This window comes from Mauremys mutica, chromosome 7 (assembly GCF_020497125.1).
Source record: "Mauremys mutica isolate MM-2020 ecotype Southern chromosome 7, ASM2049712v1, whole genome shotgun sequence".
Classification (NCBI taxonomy): Eukaryota; Metazoa; Chordata; order Testudines; family Geoemydidae; genus Mauremys; species Mauremys mutica.
This window is the reverse complement of record NC_059078.1, coordinates 125,747,824-125,773,561: the sequence shown is the minus strand read 5'-3', so window position 1 is coordinate 125,773,561 and position 25,738 is coordinate 125,747,824. Positions and strand designations below refer to the sequence as shown.

Sequence of the window (25,738 nt, the reverse complement as noted above, 5' to 3'; positions counted from 1 at the left end):
GGCATGCTCCACCTGTGACTGCCCCAACCATGATGCTTCAGACAAAACAGGAAATGAAAATGCAAAGCAAGGGCTGGGGAAGCTGGGCTGGGATCCTCAGACGTAACTTCTGGTCTGGCTCATGGGTGTTCTGCTCTAGAACCATTGGCCTTTAGCCTCGCGCAAACACCCAGGGGGCTGGTCTTTGGCAGTCTTCTGCTCCACAGAATAGGAGCAGGCACCAGGTGGAAACTAAGTCTGGTTCATCGGTCCCTTGTAAAACACGGTCTTGTAGTTGTTCTGGCCTGTCTTCCAGCTGTGATTACTGGGACTTCACCTTTTCTACTTTCAAACCATAGGTCACCTCTTTCCTGTCAGCAGGGGTCCGCTAGGTTGTTCGATAATCCTTGCTAACCGTCATGCTGGGAAATGAAGTCTTAATTGTCCAACTGCAGACTCATTTTTTGGCTCTGACAGGAATCTGCCCCCTTCCTTTCAGCCTATTGTTCCATGTAGAGTAGCCTGTTGTGAACGGTTCCACCAGGCTGTTACCTTCTCTGGAGTTAGATTCCTCCTAAGTGCCCCACTTCTACCGTGCTGGCTACGTTAAATTTACCCAGCTGCTTGGGGCGAGGGCAGATGGAGATTTAAAAAAAAAAATACATCTGTCAGTTACCCTCTTCCCCCTCAACTTAGAATCATAGACTATCAGGGTTGGAAGGGACCTCAGGAGGTATCTAGTCTAACCCCTGCTCAAAGCAGGACCAATCCTCAATAAATCATCCCAGGCAGGGCTTTGTCAAGCCAGGCCTTAAAAACCTCTAAGGAAGGAGATTCCACCACCTCCCTAGGTAACCCATTCCAGTGCGTCACCACCCTCCTAGTGAAATTTGTTTCCCTAATATCCAACCTAAACCTCCCCCACTGCAACTTGAGACCATTGCTCCTTGTTCTGCCATCTGCTACCACTGAGAACAGCCCGGCTCCATCCTCTTTGGAACCCCCTTTCATGTAGTTGAAAGCAGCTATCAAATCCCCCCCCCCCCCAATTCTTCTCTTCTGCAGACTAAACAATCCCAGTTCCCTCAGCCTCTCCTCATAAGTCATGTGCTCCAGTCCCCTAATCATTTTTGTTGCACTCCGCTGGACTCTAATTTTTCCACATCCTTCTTGTCCAGTTTTGGGCCCCACACTACACAATACTCCAGATGAGGTCTCACCAATGTCGAATAGAGGGGAATGATTACATCCCTCAATCTGCTGGCAATGCCCCTATACAGCCTAAAATGCCATTAGCCACCTTGGCAACAAGGGCACACTGTCAACTCATATCCAGCTTCTCGTCCACTGTAACCCCTAGGTCCTTTTCTGCAGAACTGCTGCTTAGCCACTCAGTCCCTAGTCTGTAGCAGTGCATGGGATTCTTCTGTCCTAAGTGCAGGACTCTTCACTTGTCCTTGCTGAACCTCATCAGATTTTTTTTGGCCCAACCCTCGAATTTTCTAGGTCCCTCTGTATCCTATCCCTACCCTCCAGCGTATCTACCACTCCTCCCAGTTTAGTGTCATCTGCAAACTTGCTGAGGGTGCAGTCCATGTCATCCTCCAGATCATTAATGAAGATATTGAACAAAACCAGCCACAGGACTGACCCTTGGGCCACTCCGCTTGATACCGGCTGCCAACTAGACATGGAGCCATTGTCTGTTTGGTCCCTTTGTCCTACCCACTTGGAATGCTGTGGAGTGTAAGTGTACTGCCCACAACAGTAACTTCTGTAAGGACCACCAGCATTCCAGGGGAAGAAACTGTCTCCAGAGCAGTTGCTGTAAGAGCCCATCCAGCCCCCCTCTGCAGACAGAGAGATGCAGGTTTGTATATGAACAACTTTATTTAGGGATGTTGGGCGCCAGCAGGCACCCTGGTGGGGAGAGGTGTGCGAGGAACAGCGTCGGGCTGATAGAACAAATGCTAGATTGCAGACAGCGCCTCTGGCTGGTCAATGGGGCTTACACCAGAACCCTGCCCAGAGCTGCTGCTCCAAGTCAGGCTGAGGAACACGGGGTCATTCCCTTTTGCCATGCACCACCTGCTATCTGATACTGTCCAACACGGAGAACCCAGTACAGCTTATTTTCCAATGGAACAGGCTCTGCATGTTAGCAGCTACCCCTCAGCAATGGGCTGTTACAGGTTCTCTTACTTCAAACCACCGTTACTTTGTTCTTAAAGGACTGGGATTAGTAGGAAGCTAAAAGCAGCCCAGTTTCCCACTGTTCGTTTGCAGGGGAAATGAATTTGGTAGTGGGGGAGGGGAGGGAAAACGGTGGCACCTTTGCAACACCTGCCGTAGTGGTTAAGCCTTTATCGTACCTGCTACTGCTTGAGTCGTGCGCTGGGTACCCAACGTGCACTGCCTACCGGGTAGCTGACCTCCCTGCCATGTCCAGGGGCGAAGCCGGCACTGTGCAGAAGATATGGCACTGAATGGAAGTATGTTCCCAAACTGCCCTCTCCCCACGGGGGACTGCTGCATCCCGTTGCTTTCTCCAACCACATCTGGCAGCTTTCGCCAAAGCCAGAGGTCCCTTCTGGTGCTTTGCAGCTTGAGTAGGTTAGTTCCGGGCCTGGGTGCAGCCTGCATGGCTGAACCTGCTCCCACTTTAGAAAGCGAATGTGCTGCAAGTCATGCAAACAAATGGATGCGGGCCAAGAATTTGCCTACATGCAAATTGAAGTCTGGGGTCTAAATCCTCATTTCCCTTTTCTCTGCACCAGCAACTGCCAACCACTGAAGCTGTAAGAAGTGTGTAGCATTTGCTAGAAGTGGTGATCAAAACATGAGCAGCTAAGACCTGTGGGAATGATAGAAGCTGATTTCTTCCTTGTATGGCTGGAAAAGCCACAGTAATTTCTTAGGCACATTTTCAATAATGTAGCAAAGATTTTAAACTCACATTTAGCTCTCTGGAGAGGCAGATTGGCAACGGGGGCAGGCTCCATGGGTGGCACTAGCTGCTTTCAGCTGAGGGGGACCCTCTTCCAGCTCCTTGGCCTATTCCAAAGCAACCATTTAAATCCCATTTAGGGAGTGCGGAGCCCTTCAAGAGGCAAGGCTAGTTAGCCAGAGTTGCAAGGGAAGGAGACTGGTACAGCTCAGAGGTGAATTAAGAACAAATCAACATCCACCTGGTGCAGGCAGGCTTGAGTGGGGAGTGTAGCGATGGGCTACGGAAAGGGAATCAATAAGCAACTGACATACAAGGCTGTGAAAAGATGATCATACTAACCCCCGTGCTACAATTATACCCTAGGTCACTTTCACCTTGGTGGAGGGGGGAAGCAGGGGAAGGACTTTATCAGCTGACTAGGAGAACAGGCCCTCATTGCAGAGCTCTCTCTCTCTCCTGCTGTCTGCTTTAGGCTATGCTGCTTTTATAACAAACTACAGCGTAGCTGCAGCCTACACAGCTCCTGCTAACATTTTATGGACTACTGCCCACTGTCCCCCTGCTAAATCACCAGACCTCTGAGTGAGACCTTCCATAGAAAATTCTCTGTAGTCCATCTGCTGCTAGCCTATAACTTGTAATGTCACCAAAGTCTCACGCCAAAAGGAAATTGCATCTTGCCACCCCCCCCCCCCCGAGGTTTCTCTAGCAGGAGATTTTGCTAAGGCCAGAAGCCTGAACATCTCACCACTGGACAGTAAGCGCTAACTGGTGTTAATGAGGCATAGTGGCAGGCTGTCCATTAAGGCATTATCAGTTTACACCAGTGAGGACCATGTGTTGAGATAGGAGGCTCTGATCGTACTTGAGTCAATACCCCAGCTGCATTAAGGTCTGGCTCAGGCTCACTGGGCCTCTGTGCATTTTTAAAAGGTGGTACTAATGGCACTAGCTGCACTGTTTTTGGTGCAGTATATCAAATTAAATCAGTGGTGCAGGAGCTACTGCCACGGAAAGGTCCTATCTTGCACCCCTCCCTGTCTATCTTCATTGTTCTTAAATAGGTGTCAAATCTGCTCCTGTTTTGCCCTGACTGGATTTTAAGACACTTGAATACAACTGGTGAGACTGCAGCTGCTTTCAATAGCGAGGCACTGCCAGCCTCACTCGTTTTAGTGGGGGTGGAAGGTGAGACTGACTCCCACTCATGTTCTTGCTGGTGTAAACAGACAATGCCCTGACAAAAGCAGTCGGCGAGGCACCGGGATTGAGCTGAGAGCAGCCTCCTCCTGGAATTTATTCCTAGGCAGGCTAAGAAGAAAATTCTCTCTCTCCATACACACAGTATCACTCCACTGCAGAGCTGCGGTGACCAGATTCTGTTCTGCACAGGCAGTACCCGGCAGAAGTTGTCCTGGAGCCTGTCAGTACCACAGCTGCAGGCACGATGCAGCACAGGGATATTAACAGGGGAGGGGTAGCTTGTGAAGCAAAGGCTGCAATAGCACATGTGGGAATTACTGCTGTTTACAGCTTCCTTTTCAAGCCCCAAAGCAGGGATTTACCACAGGCCTGTTACTTTAAAAAACACAAAACACCATCCCCGACTGTCTTCTAACTGCGCAGGCTTTAGCACTTTTTTCCCTTTAATGACAAGCACATCTAAATTTGCATCTTCGCATGTCTGATGGAGGCAGCTGGCTTTTATAGTATAAAGCTAACTGCATATTCTAAATCCAGGGACTGAATCTCCAACTATCCATGTAGTATCTAAAATAAAAACAGGTGGCTTAAAAAAAAAAAACGGTTTTGGAAGGCTCCACACCCCATCCATGCCCCTAGAGGTGCAAATCTGTTAGGCCATAGGAAAAGCTCTGGGTTTCCCCAGGATGTTTTCCTCCTACTCCAATCTTGTTCTTTTCAAAGACCCAGACTTGGCTCTATATAGAGATACGATTACTACCCTGACTCCACAACTCTGGTGAGTTCTCCTCTAATACTTAAGTGGCTAAACCAGGCAAAATATTTGGTTCTCAGCAGCAACCTCATTTAAAAACCAAAACCACTGAGACGTAAAAAGCACCAGCTGCTCCCTCCCCTCAGAACACGCCCCCAGAGCAGGTATGCAGCCGTGGTAGCAGTGCCATGCCAGGAGGGTTAGCCTGGTGTAACACTACAGTGGAATGAAGAACTAGTGCTCAGGAACCCGCTGATAATGCCAGTGTACTAAGAGTTTATTGTCCTCTCATTTGGTGCATTCCTAGAGAACGCTGACTCGCTAACAGTAACCAAGGAGCGTTGCGGGGTTGGCTAGCTGGCTACTATGCTAAGCATGTGTGCTGTAAACATTAGTGTTGCATTAAACAATGGAAAATTCAGTATAAGGGTGTTGGAAGGAGAGGGGCAGCCGCTGCCCCTGGAACCAGCAGCCCTATTAGTAACTTAGATATTAAACATTTCAATAAATAAAGTAATTCAAAAGTTACAATGTGCTTTTACGCCCAAGGACGGATCAAATGGAAGAGGTTTTGTCTGGCTGAAATTAGATGGTTCCTTGACCCTGCTGTGGGAGAAAGGGGGAAATGCAGCCTCCTCTCTTACAGAATGAGACAGGACACGGCCCTGTAAACCTCTCAAAACAAAATCAGAGCAAAATACACCAGTGCCTTTGTACCCACCCTGGGCACCTGCTTCCCAAGGAGGAAGAATGTCAGCGAACAAGAGCCTAAGATCATAACCGTCTAGTACAATCAGAGCGGTGGAGGGGTGGTTGTGACCTACACCATGCAATACAAACTAAGTCCTGTCAGCAGTTGCTCCAGCTGTGCAGTCGTGGTCCATAGCCACAGAGCAGGTTAAGAGTTTACACACACACACACACACACAAAAAACAGAACAAAAAAAAAAGGGGGGGGGGGAGAGTTGTAACTGCTCCTAATGTGTTTTTCTGTATAAAAATATATTAAAAAAAAAAACTGAACTGGCCGGTGAGAGAGACACTGCTGGGCACCCCTGCAGGGCGAAGCAGCCAGTGCTGTGGAGTGCCGGAGGGTAAGGACACGCCAGGGTTTGGAGTCTTTGGCTACGTGACTACAACCTGACTGGTTGCCTTGCAGTGGTCGGATCCCTTCTGTCCAGCTGTTCCATTTCTAAGCCATTCCCTTTCTCTAGAGTGACAGACGTGGCCGTGAGAGGAGTGAAGGTAAAAGGAATGGGGCCGACCGGAGAAATGGGGCCTGGTTATTTTTCCTCCTACAGTTTAAAATAAACAAAAAAAAACCAAAAAGGTGATCTAACCCTTCTCCTCTTTGCTCCATGACATTCCGGGGCCATGCTCTGCACACACATACACACACACACACACACACGCAGCTCCTCACAGACACTCGGACTCAGAAAAGCGAGTGCAGGACGGGTCCCAGGGCTAGAAGGTTTTCCGGTGGATGGCACGGGCTCCATCTTCTTCGTATTCCTTCTTTGAAACCCACATTTTCTTAAAGGTGTCCAACGAGGCCAGAATAGAACCACTGGGGGGGGAAGAAGTGAGTGTGTTAGCAGAGCGGGACAAGCCAGTGGCTCTCAGGGTGGGTCTTGTTCCCTCAGGTGTTATCTGGACTGAGGCGGCACCTTCAGGCTGCTGCCAGGGGCCAGAACCCCAGGGTGCTAACCCCTGTGCAAACACAGAGGGAGAGTTCCTGCCCAAAAGACCTTACAAACCAAATCCCCACTAGCTTCAGGCCCAGGCTGGTTATGCTGAGCTTTCAGCCGCCACCATCCATGCTTTGTCTGTTGGGGAGCTGAAACTGCACCAACAGCCAGCAAGTTGCAAAACACAGGCGTTGCCAGCAAAGTGGATTTTCTTATTTCAACAACATTTAAATAGGCACGGTCAGATAGGAGCCTACGGCCTGATCCCCCTCTCACTTACTGGTCTAAATCAGCAGTAACTCCACTGAAGCAATGAGGGGAATCCGGCCCCAAACTCTACCATCCAAGGCCTGCTCCCACTGACCAGGATGGTGCAGGATGAGATGAGACTGGGAGGACAAGAGGAGACCACTGGGTACAGCAACAGGATAACACCGTTAGCAGTGTTTCCTTGGCAGAGGCTGCACTTATGACTGGGCAGAGTCCAGCATGGCTTTATGATGGAACAGACCATGCTGAGGATCAGGGACAAGATCAGAACCCTGCTCGCAACAAACACGACCCAATCTGGTCGGGGCTACCCTGGCTCTAACTGTGGTGGGGGCAGGGCCCAGGGTTGAGCTACACGGTTAAAGGCAGGCTTGGAGGCCAAAGGGCTTTACGGGGTTGCTGTGCAGTACGTACCCGATCCACGTAGAATATAATCTCTCCTGAGGAGCAGATATCTGAAAGGAGAGGCAGGGAACTCAGATTAATATTGGCCCCAGGATACAAGCTGCTCCCCAGTTACACCCTCCTCCCCCAAGTCACTCCCATCCAGCAGACACATGCACTGGGACTGCTTCTGCCTTCAAGCTGCGCTGCCAGGGGACGACCGTGGTCATGGTCAGAGATCCTGAAGGTGGGCTGCATTGCCAGCAGGACGCCTCTCTCCAGAACCCAAATGGGTTTCAGTTCTAAGAGCAGCCACCACAGGGGTGCCTGGGCTGTTCCAGAAAAGCTGGAGTTGGTTGGAAGGGCAGGGCAGCGGCCACCTCAGCCTGCTGTCTCCAAGGGACTCAAGGCTGCTGAACCTCGCCGGTCCACCGCAGGGGAAAGGCAGGCCAGGAAGCCTCGAGAGGCGAGCGCCCCTACCCTTATTTTGACGTCCTTGGGTGCTAGTTTCTTCACTTCGCTCAAGAGCCTGTCTCCAAAGCCTGCACAGAAAAGGAAACTTGCCTTAATTTGGGCCCCTGAGCATGGACCCCGACCAGTTTTTGCAGATGCAGCGACGCGCTGCGCAAAATACTGCGGGGTGACAGCCCTGCCTGCCCATTGAGCTCATGCCTGTAAAGTCCCTTCCCAGAGTCCTCAGCAGGCTCGGGGAGCCCACAGAGCATAACCGGAAAGAAGATCCTGATACAGTGGATGTAGGGGCTTCGTATAATTTACAGAGCTGACCCACTCTGTATTTTTACAGCATCTAGCACACTGGGCCCAGATCTTGGTTGGTCCCTAAGCACTAACCAAGATTCGTGCTAATAATAACTGGATTCACCCTCCTAGCCAACCTGCTCCCTCCAAAGATAACCATTCCTGGCCGGGATCGGCGGAAAGGCTTTATCTGGACAAATGAGAAGACAAGCTGTCCCTGGGGAGAAAGGAGAAGTGCTAGGTAGGCTTGGCCTCCTGTTTCTATCTGGTTGAGTCTCTCAACTACAAAGCTCAGAGAAGGGTGGGTAGGTGCACCCTTCTCCCCTCGACTCCTGTCCCTCCAGTGCTACCAGATGGGGGTGGAAGACCAGGAAGCGGGTCCTGGAGAGTTTCATCCTCTTACCAGAGGGGTGGATTCATGCCATGGTGCAGATCAGCCCTGCCACACAGTGGAAGGAGTGAGCCCCATGAGCCTGTCTGAGTCCCAATGAGAGCAGAGTGGGGGAAAGGCAAGCCTGGCTGTCACTCATTCACTGCAAAGCATGCTGGGAAGTGGGAGGAGTCTGTGGCCTTTATAACAAAGATTCTGCTTCTGAGGGACTTGCAGGGAGGCTTGCACTGAGGAAGTGGTTGTGGGTGACCCCTGGGAAGCCCAGATCAGGAGGGCCCAGGAAAGACTCATCTACATAAGTAGTGTTTGTACCTTGACTCCTGCTGGAGTGTCAGAGTTCTTGGGATTTCTATTACAACTAGAAACTGGTTGTTCCATTAGCATCGTCTCAGAGTGTAACAGACACCTTGCTTTAAGAACAACCTCTCCCTCTACATCCTTCTTTTATCGCCCCCATTCTGAGGTGGGCAGGGACATCCAGATGGGGATGTAGCTACAATCACTGCACATGCTCAGCTCACGCCTGGGGGGATTTCGACAGCCCTGCCACTAAAGCCGAGATCTAAGGGAACTTCAGGACGTGCACCAGCCTTCTACGGATTTAACAGAGAAACTGCCCTGAAACGGTGCAACGGAAGAGCAGAAAGAGCCTGGCTGTCCAGTCCTTTCTTAGACAAAATGATGATGGGAGAAGGGGAAGGACAAGATAGCAAGGGGAGAGCATCAGTGACATGTGTGGGAGCCGGATGCCTTTAAGAAGTCTCTACTTCAGTCTACAGAAGCTTGAGAGGCGATTCCAAGCAGGGGAGGGATTATCTAGGGGGACACAGGGGGATGACTCGGAGTAACGGGATGACACTGGATGTCGACAGTTCTGGAGAAAAGAATAAAGTCTCAGGCTGTGGCATCATCTTCCCAGGGAAGTGGTGGAGTCCCCATTGCTAAGCTGGACAAAGCCTCACTCCTGCCCTGACCGTTTGAGAGCAGCTGGAGGATCTAATGGAGCTTTCCTAGGATTCCATGACCTCACCCCTCACCCCACCCCCAGTAGTGTGCAGGGCGTCATGCCCAGGTGGAAGGCAAAGAGACCTTTGAAGAGCGTGGAGCCCCCGGACAGCACAATGTTGGAGAAGAGCGTTCGCCGCAGGTCCATGTCCGATTTCTGAACCGCAAACACCAACACCTCGTGCAGCCCCTCGCACTCTTCTCCAATCAGGTCAGGCCGGAATAGTAACTCGGGGGCTCGGAAACGGGCAGGGCCGATCTGCGAACAACACGAGGGAACAGGTTAGCTTCCAGTGTGGCACAAGCAGCAGCGTGGCCTATGCCTGTATAGCAGAGACACTTAACCCTTCAATGACCAAAACATCAGTGAGTTATAAAGTCTCTCTGGCCTACCAGATGCTTGTATGACATCATTAACATCCTGATGAGGAACAAAGGCTGATGGGCTGCTCCCTTTAACACACAATAACCCATGTAGCTTCACAGAGCCAAAGATTTCAAAGCTCTCATGAACATGAAGCAAGCCTCAACTTGCCACTAAAGTACTAAGTCAATTATTACCCCCACTGCAGCTACATTTTAGCAAGAGATTCTACCAAGACGTCCCAGCCCCGAGCAGTGAGAGGGCCAGGCCAGTCTACTAACATTGAACTTCTTATGAAGAATAAACTTAATATTTGTCCTTACGCACCTCAATAGTGCTTCCATCTGGCAGGTAGTACTGGGCTTTCTCGGTCTCTAACGTCTCGTCCTTCTGTGGGTTTATTGACAGGTAACAGGCACGCTGCAAAGGGAACGCAGGCAGATGAGCAGGGCTCCGAACAGAACATTTTTCTTTGGGAAGAGAGCAATTTTCAGCAGAACCTTCTGTCGGGACAAACAGATCTTTCAGATCAATCTGAACTGAAACATTTGTTAGTCTACTCTGAGCCACTGAGGTGTCTCATTCTGGTCCCCACTTGCTAGCTGGACTACATCTCCCATGATGCACCTACATCTCCTGGCAGCTTAGCCACTACAGGGCTTCATGGGGAAAATAAAAACATTCTGACATTTTCAGACAGAAATGTTGTGAACTTTTTGTTCTGAAAGAAGCTTTGCTATTTTGAGTGGGTCCCTGTTTGGGACACACGTATCAGAGAGATGGAAATGCTTTCCAGGCAGCTCCACAAGCTAGTTAAGAAGGAAACAGTGTGAAAGTCACAATGCAAAGAATAAACTATGAAAGGGTTAAGCCCAGAAATCCATTGCTACTGTCCCTGCTGACCAGGCAAGCAAGTTAAAAATCCTTTTTAAAATGATTCCCTCTGAAATCCTCAGTATCGCCAACCCCAGTCCTTCAAAAATCATGTCAGGCACCGCAAAACTCATTATTGGTTTAAATATCACGTGACAAATAATAAATTACTGTTTCTTTTTTATTTTTCCTCCTGGTTTTAAGCCTTTAGGTCACACTCCAGGTGCATTTTCAAGCTTTTCTCCACAACCAGGAGTGCAAACTTTCATTAAGAAAAAAAAAAAAAGTAAGCAGAGATTCTCATATTTATCCCTTGTCTCCACAAGCTGGGTCTTCAAGGAAATCAAACAGTAATGCTTGTGATAAAATCGTGAGCTGGCAGCACTGCCTGCTGCCTTGGGGAAAACAAGTAGCAGAAATCTCACTGCAACCCCTGGTGTTTGTCGGAGAATGATGAATTCTGGCATCTCTTCAGTGAAGCAGCAAATATGGGGGGGAGGGAGGGACAGTGTGGGGAGGGAAAGCTCTTGCATGTGCTAACTCTGCACTCCCGCAGCCCCCACTCGTGAGGAGGTTCAGCATGCAAGTCTGGGCTCGTCTCCATTTTGCTTCTGGAGCTCAGCTTTCGTAAGGGTACGGTTCAGAAAGTCACCACTTTGCTGGGAGATAATGAGCCTGACCGCTAGAGCAGAGATTCCAATACAAGCGGTTTTGCGGTTTCATTTTCTAAGCGGCAGAGTGCACCAAGGACTCTGGCCATTTGTACGAGCGTTTCCAAGGTGCAATATACCCCCGATTTGGACGCATGCATGTTTCTCGCTTTTCCCCGTCCTATCAAGCCCAGCATCTTGCAAGGCATGGAAGCTACAGGATGTTTTCTATCCACTTTTGAAGAGCTGCAGAGAATCTTCTATATTTCTCTCTAGCCACTGAAATACCAGCCCTTCCTCCCCTGTAATCAGCACTTACAAAACAGAAACAACAGACCAACCAGCTACAAGCCTCACACCTCCAGAGCTTTATGCCTTCTGAAGTCACCAGCAGCGGCAGTGACCAAGTGCGGGTGCCTCTCCCTTAGCATGCTAAGCAGCTGCACTTGAACTGGTCTCCCGAGCCACAAGCACCTTTTCTATCTCCTCTCACTCTCTCTTGCTGGCAGGAGATCACAGAGTGTGAAAAAAACTCACTGAGACCAGGCACATGCATCTGTCTTAATCCAACTGTACGGGCAGCAATTATCTGAAGGGATTGTGCAGTATGGGAGTTATCCACCAGATGTCGCTACACAGCGACCACAGTCAGAAATTCAAGGGCTTTGGGCTCTAATCAGGACAGGACTGGTCCTGCAGTCTGAATGCCTGTATGTATTTATGAGCATTTCTGTGCTAGTCACTGCAACAGCTCAGCACCTAGAGAGGCAAAGCCTCCATGAAATCCACCAGTGGGAGTCCTGTGTGTGTGTCTGTAAAACTGCTGGGCGACATCCAAAGAGATAAGCAAAGCTACTGCTAAGAATCAGTCACTCTTGTAGTTAAAATATTCATCTCCCATCCCCCAGTTCTGTCCTCTTCTTTGGCAGAGATGAGCTGCCTTCCTCCGCGTTTCTAACAGAACAGTAGCCAAGATGGCTCTGGTTTGCTTGCTTCCCTGAGCGTGCATATTTGTGAGAGAATTTGCCGCTAATAATCACAAAATACTGGGCTCCTAAGAAGAGGGTCTCTAATCTGGGTGCTGCATTTTAAATGTTATCATTGTGGTTAGTGGAATAATGCAATATGGAATATTTCACACTTCTCTTTCTGATCCGGCATGGATTTAACTAGGCTTTTTTCCTCAGAAGATTACTGTAGTGCTAATGGAAGGTGTCACCCTGCCAGCCCTGGGGACTGAAGTTCTGCATTTATCTGCACAACTGGTACAGCACAGGCATTGGCAATGCAAGTGTCCCCCAGGCTGACCGGCCCTGACGTGAAGAGATCCTCTGTCGGAATCAGAGGGGAGTTCTGGCTCAATGGCCTATTCAGTTTTTAGGGGCCCTGCTGCCAAGACTGCCATCAAGGAGCTCGCCACTAAGGATCTGCACCCCATTTCATAGACTCCTTGGCTCATCGCCGCAGAAATCACCCCTAGACCAATCACAGACAGCAGGGCACCTCTTTGATGGTTTTGACGATCTCGAACTCTGATGACGTGTGGAAGTCGTAGCCTTCTTTCCGGAGATAGAGGCGAAGGAAGCGGGATACATCGCGGCCAGCGATATCGATCCGCATAATGGAGTGAGGCATAGCAAACCCTTCGTAAATAGGAACTGCATGGGTAACGCCATCTCCGGAGTCCAGCACCACCCCTGTGGTTCTCCCTGTAGCGTAACTGCAACAAAGGAGGGAACGATTGTATTTGAGTGACAGGCAGCGAATTTCACAAGCGTTACTTGGACTTTTACCTGGCCCAGCTGACGCCATGATTACACTCCAGACAAATACTAAAGCAATGAGAGAGAAACAAGTAACTGCAGAATAATTCAGCTTACTTCTGAAATGGGCATTTCTACTTTTTTTTTTTTTTTAAGTAAAGTTTTTTCAATTCTGAGGAACTGTTTAATTTTGGCCTTGAGGCAGGATTTGGGGCGGTTGTTTTGAAAGAAGATTTTACAAAATGCAATATGGATCAAAATAAGTAGTTATAATTAATATATGTAAACGTTGGTAAAATTAGAAAGTGAAATGCAGAAAGTAAACGACTGGAATGAAGAATACTATGTTAGAGTTAAAAAATGCATTTAACAATCTAGTGGGTTACTAATAAAAAAAGGGAAGGATTTGAAAAGAAATAGGATTAATCCCAGTGTCACTAGCTAATCCATTTGAAACTGAACCGCGCACAAAATACGACCATTTTCTAAAGCTTCCATTGGTTTAATATGGCTTGGTAAAGATCAGGACGGAAGTCCTTGCAGATGAACTCTGCAAATCTTTTTTTAAGCCAGCCAGTCACACACAGTTCCCTGCTCACCCCATCTCCCAAAATGCCACACTTGACCGCAGCTAGAGGGGCAGGAATTGTTACGTCGGCCAGCTCTGGTGCCTCACATTGCCTAGAGAGAGCTTCTGGTTGGAAGCATGAGCCCGGAGCTTTTCACGGCGAGCACAATATGGCTGCAATGCAAGGCCATGGGGCGAGAGGTACTACTTTGGATACACCAGCCTTTCCCCCAGCCATTGCCATCAACAACAGTGGGGCACTAGTTTAGTCAAGGCACCAGCAACCACCAGCATTTTAACCACCACGACCCACTACTGCAGGCAGACCTAGATGACATGGTGGTAAAATTACAAATGGCGGCGAGATCCTTGGCCTTGTTTATACCAGCACTCCCACAAGTGGAGCTGAACTGACACCTACTCAGTGTGGCGCTCTGCCTCCTCTAGCCATGGCTGGACCAAACACAGGTTGAGCCTGCTGCAGCCTTGGTTAACAAAGCTGGGTCTTCTAGCTCAGGCAGTAGAGGCTCCTGCTTTAAGATCCCCAGGTTCAAGCCCCGCTGCTGGTCTAGGGTGCAAAGTTGCAGACTGTGGCCTGTCCAGGGATTTGAGCGTGGTGGACCTTGTTACACTAGCAATGACTGGAGAGATTGTTCAAAAAAAGCCTAATAGCCTGTATATTTCTACTTCCTTCCAGGAGGTTAAGGTCAGAATTAGACATGGGACAAAGCTGCAAACATCAAGCAGGACCCAAACGCCCCCGTGGTTTTGGAATGGGCAGATCTGTCTCCATTTCAATAGTCATTCTCCAAGGAACGGCTGGTTTTCAGGACAACCTCACTTGAGTTTTATTTCTGCCCTTCTGCTCAGGCTGTGCAGAGAAAGGGGAAGATACTTACAGGCTGAGCACCGCTTGCATGGAGATAAAAAGTGCTGGCACGTTGAAGGTCTCAAAGAAAACCTCAGCGGCTCGCTCTCGGTTCTTACGTGGGTTCAGGGGAGCCTCCGTCAGGAGCACAGGATGCTGGTTTAATAGAGACAAAACAGAACTCAGCAGAGGGGTTCGTTCTGCGGCTCTGACCCGCTGCAGCTGGGAATGCTCTATCACAGCTAGACGGAGGAGGGGGGCTCTGTCCCCACCACAGGCTGCGAGTGTCCATGCAGACTGGGGGTGGGGGGCGTGATTGGGAACGTGTTCCAGAACAACTCTGTTTACTCACACACTTTAGGAACCATGGGGATATAAATAGCAACGTGGGATGAAGTTAAGGAATGAGGGAACATTGGCAACCAGTGAGATCTCAGAGGCCGTGGAATAATCTCCCACTGGAAGGGCTGGAGAATCCTCAGGACTTGGGCCATTTCAAGCTAAATTAGACAGAGCGCTGGGGAACAGACTATAGGGGACTATCCTGCTGTGACCGAATGGATCTTTTTCCAGCTGTCCACTCAGAAGTCACATCATTAAGTTTCCGGCAGGGCTGCCTTTAAAACACAGGCCTTGGCTAGGGGCTGCAGGCTTCAGTTCATCACCATAGAGCGGAAATGCTTCTAAGCCACTTCCAGAGCCATTTCGCAGAACATCTCGCAGACGCTGCCCTATTTTATTTCTCTCTCTCTCTCTCCAGGTTGAGTGCACGGGGTTTACGCCTCCTTCCTTTCAAACAATCTCATTAGTAAACATTTGGCGAGCGGATAAAGCAGGACAGGAACGATTAGAAGCACTCAGCCTAGCTCAGAAATAATGGGATGCTGCACTGGGGAGAATGTGTGTGCAGGGGCTGAATGCTGGATCAGCAGTAAAGCTACAGTATCATATTAGCCACCAGGTCATTCTGCTTGCGTACTTCTTGGCAGAGGTCTAAAGCGAAGCAATAATTTTTGAGGAATGAACAGGTACATTTAGAGCTTCTGCAAGGAAAAGCAAAGCTTACAGCTTACACACACTTAGCAACAAAGCACTGGGCCTGCATGGAATCTCACCTCTTCTGAGAAAGTCTGAAGCTGGTCTTTCGAATACACATAGTGCCAGATGCGCTCCATGTCATTCCAGTCCTTCACTATGCCATGTTCCATGGGATATCTGATCGAGAGCAGACCTCTGTGCTCCTAGCCACACAGAAAAGACAATGTCGCACGCCTTTGAGCGAGACTTCCAAACATACTCCTCACTGCCCATCACTAGTGACACTGCTCCTCTTACAGAGGCATCTGCTTGCTGTAAGTTCCAAGGAATAACACTGAATGTCTGTATTTAATTATAAAGGATAGGCTATCATCAACTGATATAGGAATATCCATAAACCGGGTATGTTTGTTTCTCTAGTTTATGCACGATGGGACGCTCTAATGGGGTGTGCACTGACCTTTTAGGAGAGTCTATAGGCCAAGTTCAGCCCCAACAAGATTGTTAAGGGGGCTGTAGTCTGGAGCGATTCATGGGACCGTGTGCTGTGCAAGAAAGGACTACATATGGCTATCTTCTTGCTCAGGCTATGGAAACCAGAAGCGAAGCAAGATCTGGTATTTAAGGTTCTCGACCATGAGAGACGGGGATGCAGCGTGAGAAGGAACTGTGAGTTGGCTAGAGAAAGGCCAAAAATAGGAGGACCCAGGGAGGAGTGAAGTGAGTGATGGAGGAGGCTGTGGGCTAGCTTCCTCCTTCTGGGCCTGCAACAGGGGTGTCCAGGTAGGGTAGAAAGAAATCCACCTCCACCCTGTGCATAAACAGGGGCAGATGCTGGAGGAAAGGACTACTATTGGTACTGATCAGCCCTGCATCAATAGGGGGTGAAGTTGGATGTGTGAAGGATGGAAGCGTTGAGCCCAATGAAGACTCTCTTGCTTCAGCCAGAGGGTCAAAGAACTTATTAAAAAAAAAAAATACACTGGCCTACGACAAGAGAGAGACTGCAGATCAGCACGGGAGGCTGAAACACAGATCTGGAGTGGAAACTGAGGCACAACTATACCCAGTGACAGAGAGATAGGAACCTGCTACCGACTTCCATCACTCCCCACTGAAATGCTGCCACCTCTGGGGAGAAAGACAGCAGATGTTTAACACCCCACAGCACCACCACCACAGCAGTCAACGAATGTTGTATCCAAATCAAAACGGGAGGGGAGATTAGGGAGGGAGGATGTAATTGTCCAACTGGAATCAAGCCAGGACACGGGGGGGGTGGAAATCCCACTCTAGGGAAGGGCTACGGACTCCAGATACGATTGTTATGATCAGGGCATTCGTTTTATGTCCCTTTTGACAGGGATATCATCTAAAAGAAACACTATCCTCCTACGGGCACAGAGAACAGGGAGAGCAGAGAAAGACTCTGTAGTTTCTGAGCTAATACAAAACGTGTTTAGCTGAAACAACTAACGCTACCCCACGGGCAGGGCACAAACCTCAGCTTGCTGCAGGCAGCACCCTGCACTGGAAGGTCTAGACTACTCGCTTCGCAGCTCTTCCTCTTCCAGTGGTAACATTGCCCTCCACTACTGCTGCAACTCTTCTCAGCTGGGAGCCACGACATCCCCGGGGAGCCTACACCCAGACACATGGGGATCCACGACAAACAGACGCTCTTACCTCTGCTTTTGGCCCAATGAAAATGTCCCCTTCTAAAGCACCAGCCATGACACGAACGTGCTTTGGTCTGCCCACACTACAATGGAGGTTACAAGTATTAGAGAGTCTCATGCAAGACAGGAGACGTACCCGAGCACGAACTAGTCAGTGCTTCTCTATTCCCTGAGAAGCTATCGCTAGCAATGGTGGGAGGGACTACTTCACCTGGGTGAGCACACATACACCCCTGGGAAAGAGCCAGTCTGGTGAGCTAACAGCTGTCAGCGGTGCCCAGGCAGCTGGATCCCGGAGTCCTTTGTCCGCCACAGCTCCCATTGACTTCCACAGCCATTTGACATGAGTCAAGATGGTAGAACTGGGCTCAGAATAAATAAATAAAGGTATTTTTTACCCACCCTGTTTTTGTTTTCTCAGGTTTCCAGAGTACCTCAGGTGTCTAATAGCAGGATGACCAATGTTTGTACTGGGGTTAAATTAATTCCACCTTTGGTCTCTCTCTAATTCTACAACTACAACCAGTTACTGGGAGCCCACAGGACTTGACTCAAAGCCACACAATTACCCTTTACACAGTTTTTAGCAACTTCAGGCAATCTCAGAGCATTTAACATTACTGATCTCAGCTCCAGGACCCCTCTGGAAGGTGAGTATTATCTCAGTGGCAGAGCCAGAGATAAAACCTACTTCTTCAGATTCCCAACACCTGCTTAAATCACAAGACCGTTCCTCCCCCTATGTAGGCTGCAAACAGTCTGGGATACTCAGAGCAACTAAACCCTCCCACCAGAGTTACTAGGGTACTTACTAGTTTGGAAAACAGTACTTCGGTATCTGGTCACCTGCAAAACCTGCCTTGATCACACCCGAGCCCTGTGGGAGGAACAGAGAAGTGTGTGAAAAACAAGTAAATAATATTGACTAATGCTGCATGTCAGTCACGTGGCACTTGTGCTCACAACAATTTAAAAACAAGCAGCATGTTAAATGCAGCACGAGCAGCCCTCCCCGTATCACTTCAACCCAGCATAAAGAAAGCCCCCCGCACAGGCGATCCAAATCCAGACAAGTTCTGCCTCCAGAAGATGTGCTTGCAGTGTGCTAAGGGAGTAATTTCCACCCGCCACTGACAACACCTTGCTGGGCAGACCTGGAGTGTGAAAGCTGAGGAACGTCAGCAAAAAGCATCCGCCCCTCTCGGCCGTCACACTGGTGCACAGAGCAGTCCCACAACACACAGTCTGCTTCATACAGCAGATTATTTTAGACCCAAACACTGTCACCTGTTTAGCATCAGAAGCAGGCTACGGGCTCAACAGACACAGAAAAGGAGGCCTCAGCCCCAACAGGCTGCCGGTCTGATCTAAACAACAGACAGATGGCAGAGAGGGCAACGCAGAGCGAATAATTAAAGGGCAGAGTTTAGCAAAAACCAGGCCAGTTTCATTTCTTCGAAGGGAAGGCGGAGGGCTCACAGGCCTTTCAGAAGACGCACACCTTAGGATGGGGTTTGGAGGGAAGGACTGAGCCAGGGAGGAGTTTTAAGGGGAGAGCAACCCCGTGGAAAACGGACTGGAGTTGAGGCTGGGAGAAGACACTAAGGGGGTGCGCTCTGGGGCAGGGACAGACTTGTAGTTCTGTGTCCCTACAGCGCTTAGCACAGTGGGGTCCTGGGCCATGACTGGGGCTAGTAATAATCGGCGCACCGCCTCAGCAGAGCTAAGGGGACAAGTAGAGAGCAAAAGGAAACAAGAGCAGAGAGGAACGTGGGAGCTAAATTGCACAGGGCTTTGGATGCGACAAGGAACTTGGATCAGATTCAAGAGGAAGCCAGTGAGAAGAGGCTGGGTACGGCAAGGATGGTGGATTTTTTTACAAGAAGGCACTATTCAAAGCAGCAAAACCCCACAGGAGCATGGAGAGTAGTTAAAAATTGAGCACTTTGAATCTTCGGTAACAACTGTGCCAGGCGGCTGACCTCCTGGAGCTGCAGAAATCTCTCAGACCAAACAGCGAAGTGCACTTCTCTTCATGGATATTTTCAGGATACATCCTGGGAACGTGGCTGCCTACCACAATCACTGCGGATCCTCTCCCCTCCTCCGCTTCCTCTTCCCCTTTCTGTAGCAGCGCCAGCTTGAAACAAAGAGTGATCTCAGGGAAACTCACAGGTTTTTAGTATAAAGAGCAGACTGGAGAAAACCATGTAGTCAGATAATCAAGGTTTGCTCACTCAGGACACTGAAAACGTGGAAAGGCATGCAAATAAAGAAGAGAGTGTGACACATGCTGAAGCCAAGTGATGCTAATAATGGGGTTCTCTATTCACCTTCAGTGACTTCACAGCATGATTTCTTGGTTTACAAGTCAAGAGGATTGTTCTATCGGCCACACAGGATCCCAGACAACCAGTGGTGCTCTTAGGGTGACCAGACAGCAAATGTGAAAAATCAGGACAAGGGGTGGGGGATAATAGGAGCCTATATAAGAAAAAGACCCAAAAATCGGGACATCTGGTAACCCCCTAGGTGCTCTTCACCCACAGATCTCAAAGCACCCCCAAAAAGCAGGTTAGTATCTCTGTTGTCACCTTACAGACAGGAAGGCCGACAAATTGATTCACCCAAAACCACTCAGCGAATCAGTGGCAGACTAGGATTAATACTGGGGTCCTGCCTCCTAGGCCAGTGCCCTACCCCCTGAATCATGCTGGAGCACTGTGAGTCACCCCCATCCTGCCAGCAGAGCCCAGTTAAGATGTTCGGCGTGACCCAGAGTAGACTCCTGCTTGGTGGCCCCCAATTTTGTCGGATCGCTGCACTAACCTACTCACACTCGGAGATGATCTGTGAAATAAGAGATGGGGTCAGCGTGACGTGGACTCTTTTCTGACCACCCATTTTAGAGCAAAGCCATTATTCTAGTCTACAAAACACAGTCCTGAGTTTCCTAGGCAATAGCTTTAATACATACTTGGTAATTCACAATTTCACCATAGCAAAGAGCAGGATAAATAAATACAGTAAGGCAACCTCCTCCAAAGACAGTTCTTATTTCATATTTGAGTCTAGATAACAACTCAGTACACTGCCAGCATGCTTGGCTCCAGGGAAGGAGTTGCAGGAGAACAATGATGCTCCTATTTAACACTGAGAGGTTCCCAGCAAGGGATGCATTTTTAACTTACTTATTAAAGTTCAAAATCAGCTGAGATTATTTATCCCTCAAAAACATAAATTGGACTTCAGTGGAACACACGAGCCTGCAGGACCGGGCCCAAATGCAGTAGCACCAGGTACTAATCCAATTGCAATTGTTAGCCATCTCTCTGTTACGAGAGTTGACAATGCTTTCCAGTCTATTTAGCTTCCCTGTAAACGCTTGAATCTTTCTAAACAAAGCTACACTTGTGTGCACTAGGTAGGTGGATCTATTTAATCTTGCTCACTGGCCCGGTAGATGCACACAGAAAAGAATTTAAGTGGTTAAAAGGACACTGACAAGTTAAGAATCACGGTTTTAAAATAAGTATTTTGGGGGATTTTGTTGTCCTGGAGTGAAGTTCATTTCAAGGAATGTGGTGGAAGCAATTTTAAGTACAGCAAAAACATGTGACCTCCCCTCTGGCTACAACAACACTGCACACCAAAAGCATATTACATTTATTAAGACTGATAGATTTTTATCTCTCTCTTCCTTCATCAGTTATCCTGATTGGTTTTGCTTTTTGAATATGGAAAAAAAACCCTAAAGATTGTTTTGAAGTCAGTGAAAATATATTTTGTTTACAATACCTAAACTTTGGGAGCCTGCTACCTAAGCACACCCCTTTCACCAGCTTTGTAATGGACTACAAAACTGATTCACTAATCTTGAAGGGGTTTATGATCTGAATAAACATGGAATTCATTGACATATTAAATCTACTCTGGTCTCACTCTTTATGGAAATAACACTTCCTCTTTCACTTCCATTTTGGTAGATATTATTTTGACAACATCAAGAGCATAAAAAAAACATTCACTCAAAGAAACAATATCCAGTAGTGCTGTATCAGCTGTGGAAAACAACAACATTCAGATCACAAAGACACACTGATTCCCCTCTCTCAGGCCAGGCCTCATGTAAGTAGGGACGACTACACGGAGGTCAGTGGAGTCAGTGCTGAATCTGACCCTTCACCTCGATTGGTTTCATTTATGTTCACCAAGGCCACCCATCCATTGATTTCAGCGAGGCTCCATGGGGGTGCAGCAATCTGCCCACATGGCACTCATCGCAGAATGGGGACTAAAGTCATTTACAATTTACTTATGGGAAAAAGAGGGGGTGTTAAGCCAGTATTGTGCAGCAACCCCGACCTCCAGCTTTGTACAACAAAAGCCCGGTGCTGGAAACATGAGTATACAGCTGGCAATAAATAACAGTAATAGGAAAAAGTAGGTATTACTAGTGGTAACAGCAGGACTGGAATCGGGACTCTCTGGGTCTGTTCTCTATCCTCACTGCCTCATTTTACATGCCTAAAACAAGGATAACACCCAACTCTGCAAGGCCCTTCGAGACTCTCTGATGAAAGGCACTATGAAGAAGTGCAGAACAGTAGTATATTGTCTGCATTATTTCCACTTTCTCTCTCTCTCTTTCTCCTAGCACTGTCCTCTATCACTCATAGACAGCCCCAAAATTGCAGTGTCACTGTAAGATCCTGATCTAGCAGCCTCGCCAGTGAAAAATGCTGATCTCACAACATAAATTGCTCGATTATTTCTCTCACATATACCACGAAAAATCTCAGTTTAACTAGTCAGGGACAAAGTGAAACCAGATATGCTAATATGCCTCTTTATACCTTGCTCAGCCCCTAGCAGTGTCTGCATATTATTAGCACTAAGTTCTAATATTTCCTTTGCATTTCTCCCACATCTTTCATCCTAGGAGCTCAAAAGCCTTTTGCCAAGGTGGGTAAGCACCACTATTCCCATTTTATTGATGGAAAAACGAAAGCACTGAGAGGTTAAGCAGCCTGCCCAAGGTCACACAGACTTAGTGGGAGAATAGGGCATGAGGGGACCAAACTGTCTGGATCAGGTTTCAAAGTTTGAAGGGTTAAGATATGGTATTCCAGTTCAGAAAACTCTCTCTACAAGGAAAAGAAGCCAGGCCTACCAAGTCAAACCCTTGGTCTAACTTCCAGACAGCATTTCTCCTCAATCCTAAAGGGAAACATCAACTGTGGGGGTAAAAGCCAGCAATACAAACTATGGCAGGAGCCTCAGGAAATCTGAGATGCTTCCCCCAGAGTGAAACAAGAGTCACGCCTTCCATTCTGACACATACAAGTCACAACACTGAAATATATTTGGAATTAGTTACTGGGAAAGGCACGTTGGCAAAGAGGTATGAAAGAGTTCAAGAGATGGGTGGATTTCCAGATGGCAATTGGGATGGACAGTAAAAATGGAATAAGGGGGGATTCGGAATCACCCAATATAAGGGCAGACATGCTAGGATGTCTAGAGTGAGCCTAAAAGGTCTAAAGTTGCAAGGTACAAGAAAACAGGGAGTGTGTTCAGAGCTGCTAGGCAAGCAAGCCCATTTATTACTCCTGAATCCTTTTGTCAAAGGTGATGGAAAAGGATGAGAGCACAGGCAGGATCCCCTCATTTGACATGTGGACAGTACAATTTGTTTGGAATATTGGCATCAAGGGGCTGAAGGGAGGAGACCGAGCGTGTGGCCTATTGTAACAAATCAGGTTCTCTCTAAATCATCCCCCTCCTTCTCTCGCCTTTTACTGGATAGTCCTTGTTGTTGAGAGGCCCCGTGGATCAGAGCTAACGAAACTGCTGTCTGCCTGGGGCTCTGACGTACATCACTAAGGCATGGAGCCAACCTCATCTATAATCCTGAGGTATCTCCATAGAAATTACAGTTCTGGCTTGAATCAATGAGAAGGGCCATGGGCTAGAACCTATCATCTCTGCAGGCCATGCCCCGACTGTTAAATTCATGGCAGTACAGTGTGTCCTGGGAGCAGTCATCCCCATGAGCCTCACTTCTCACTGGTCTGGAGATGGAGCAGAGCATGCTGGGGGCTGTCCCCACAGGGTGCACACTGGGAGCGGTTATCCCCATGAAGATGGCATACTCCTCTGTGCTCAACATGGAGCAGTGCATGCTGGGAGCTGTCCCCACAGAGTGCACACTGGGAGCAGTTATCCCCATGAAGATGGCGTGCTCCTCTGCGCTCAACATGGAGCAGTGCATGCTGGGAGCTGTCCCCACAGGGTGCACACTGGGAGCGGTGATGGCGTACTCTTCTGCGCTCAACATGGAGCAGTGCATGCTGGGAGCTGTCCCCACAGGCTGCACACTGGGAGCAGTTATCCCCATGAAGATGGCGTGCTCCTCTGCGCTCAACATGGAGCAGTGCATGCTGGGAGCTGTCCCCACAGGGTGCACACTGGGAGCAGTTATCCCCATGAAGATGGCGTGCTCCTCTGCGCTCAACATGGAGCAGTGCATGCTGGGAGCTGTCCCCACAGGGTGCACACTGGGAGCGGTGATGCCCATGAAGATGGCGTGCTCCTCTGCGCTCAACATGGAGCAGTGCATGCTGGGAGCTGTCCCCACAGGGTGCACACTGGGAGCGGTGATGCCCATGAAGATGGCGTACTCCTCTGCGCTCAACATGGAGCAGTGCATGCTGGGAGCTGTCCCCACAGGCTGCACACTGGGAGCGGTGATGCCCATGAAGATGGCGTACTCCTCTGCGCTCAACATGGAGCAGTGCATGCTGGGAGCTGTCCCCACAGGGTGCACACTGGGAGCGGTGATGCCCATGAAGATGGCGTACTCCTCTGCGCTCAACATGGAGCAGTGCATGCTGGGAGCTGTCCCCACAGGCTGCACACTGGGAGCGGTGATGCCCATGAAGATGGCGTACTCCTCTGCACTCAACATGGAGCAGTGCATGCTGGGAGCTGTCCCCACAGGCTGCACACTGGGAGCGGTTATGCCCATGAAGATGGCGTGCTCCTCTGCGCTCAACATGGAGCAGTGCATGCTGGGAGCTGTCCCCACAGGCTGCACACTGGGAGCGGTGATGCCCATGAAGATGGCGTACTCCTCTGCGCTCAACATGGAGCAGTGCATGCTGGGAGCTGTGTCTCCAAGAGGGTCCACCTCCTACTGGGCGCGTCAGCAGTGCATGCTGGGTGCCTGGTCAGGGCAGAGCCTCTCCAAGCCCCTCACCCCAAACCTGCCCAGTCTGGTCAGATGTCCTGGCAGGGCAATGGACCATGGAACTTGAGGGGGTCCCAGCCTATTCCTATGATAGACAGCCATGGTAGCCAATCACTGCATGTGTATTACTCAGGGGCGGGGCTCGTCAGGTTTAGCCCAGGGACAGGGCATCCCATGCGAGTGACAGCCGAGAGAGCCAATCAGACCATCAAAACACTCTCGTGCCGGGCACCCCCGCGGAGGCAAGACCGGTCGAACCAGCAGGTTAGGGTGATCCCTCCTCCGGTGACTGACAGGCGCGGGAGCCAATGAAAAAGCGGGAAGGAGAGTGTTCATTGAGTTCGGTTGACACGTTGCTGCGTCTGGGCGGGCCCGAAATCAGGACGGGGCGGAGCTGAGGGGACTCGCCCGGGGAGGGGGAGCGGCAGGGCGGGGCCCGGTGACAAAGGGATCGTGCTGGCCGTGTCTTTCCCGCCTCCCCTGCCCTGGTGCCGGCCTGAGGGGCCCGGGCCCGGACTCACGTTATCTATCACCACGGGCTGGTTCGCGATCACATCGTAGGACTCCATAGCGGGGACTCGCCGCAGCCGCCAGCCAGGGAGCGACCGCCCGGGCTGCGGGGCGCATGCGCGGAGAGGGAGCGCAGGGCAGCTTGGGCGCTGTGCGCTTTATGAGCGCTGCATGCTGGGAACTGTAGTCTGTACGTGAGGGGGAGGCCCAGGGCAGCTTGGGAATTGTAGTCAGTGGGTGGGTTCTGGTGCGTGGGGGCGGGGTCTGTTTTGCCTGTCATAGGCTGTAGTGTAGACGTAGCCTTGTGTTCACCCTGATAAGTGACCAGAGAGACTTAGGCCACGTCTACGCTACCACTTATGTAGGCAAAACTAAGCACTTCTCCCATCGACACAGCGCTGTGCACACTGGTGCTTTTGTTGATGAAATTTTTGCCACTCAGGTGTGGTTTTTTTCACACCCTGATGACAAAAGTTTTGCCGACAAAAGTGCTAGTGTAGACATAGCCTTAGTCAGTGCTTCATAGTATCATCGTCTAATCTCTTAGCAACTGTTTTTATTTGCTAATAATTAGAGCTGTTGACTAATTGCAGTTAACTTACATGATTAACTCAAAAAAATTCACTGGAGAGTGGCAGCTGCTAGCCAGGAGCCCAGCAGCAGCACAGAAGTAAGGATGGCCTGGTATGGTATTGGCACCCTTACTTCTGCGCTGCTGCCTGCAGATCTGGGCCCTCAGTCAGCAGCTGCCGCTATCCAGCCACCCAGCTCTGAAGGCAGCAGCACA

At 49.5% G+C, this 25,738-nt stretch overlaps 1 protein-coding gene across 2 annotated transcripts; it reads right to left on the bottom strand.

Moving 5' to 3' along the window:
• Window positions 1-1,850: 1,850 nt before the first annotated feature.
• Window positions 1,851-25,112, bottom strand: ACTR1A (actin related protein 1A). Of its 2 annotated transcripts, none has more exons than XM_045023366.1 (11): window positions 24,963-25,112; window positions 18,002-18,066; window positions 17,197-17,272; window positions 15,588-15,713; window positions 14,504-14,628; window positions 12,777-12,993; window positions 10,078-10,170; window positions 9,471-9,645; window positions 7,712-7,773; window positions 7,262-7,302; window positions 1,851-6,456 (listed from the first exon to the last, which is right to left on the bottom strand). In XM_045023366.1, exons 1-11 carry the CDS (start codon window positions 25,008-25,010, stop codon window positions 6,354-6,356), a joined length of 1,131 nt encoding a protein of 376 aa, XP_044879301.1. In that variant the 5' UTR covers window positions 25,011-25,112; the 3' UTR covers window positions 1,851-6,353. The 2 variants fall into 2 exon arrangements, with proteins under 2 accessions (XP_044879301.1, XP_044879300.1); XM_045023365.1 differs by lacking the exon at window positions 24,963-25,112 and adding an exon at window positions 24,451-24,558.
• Between the last annotated feature and the right edge of the window lie 626 nt (window positions 25,113-25,738).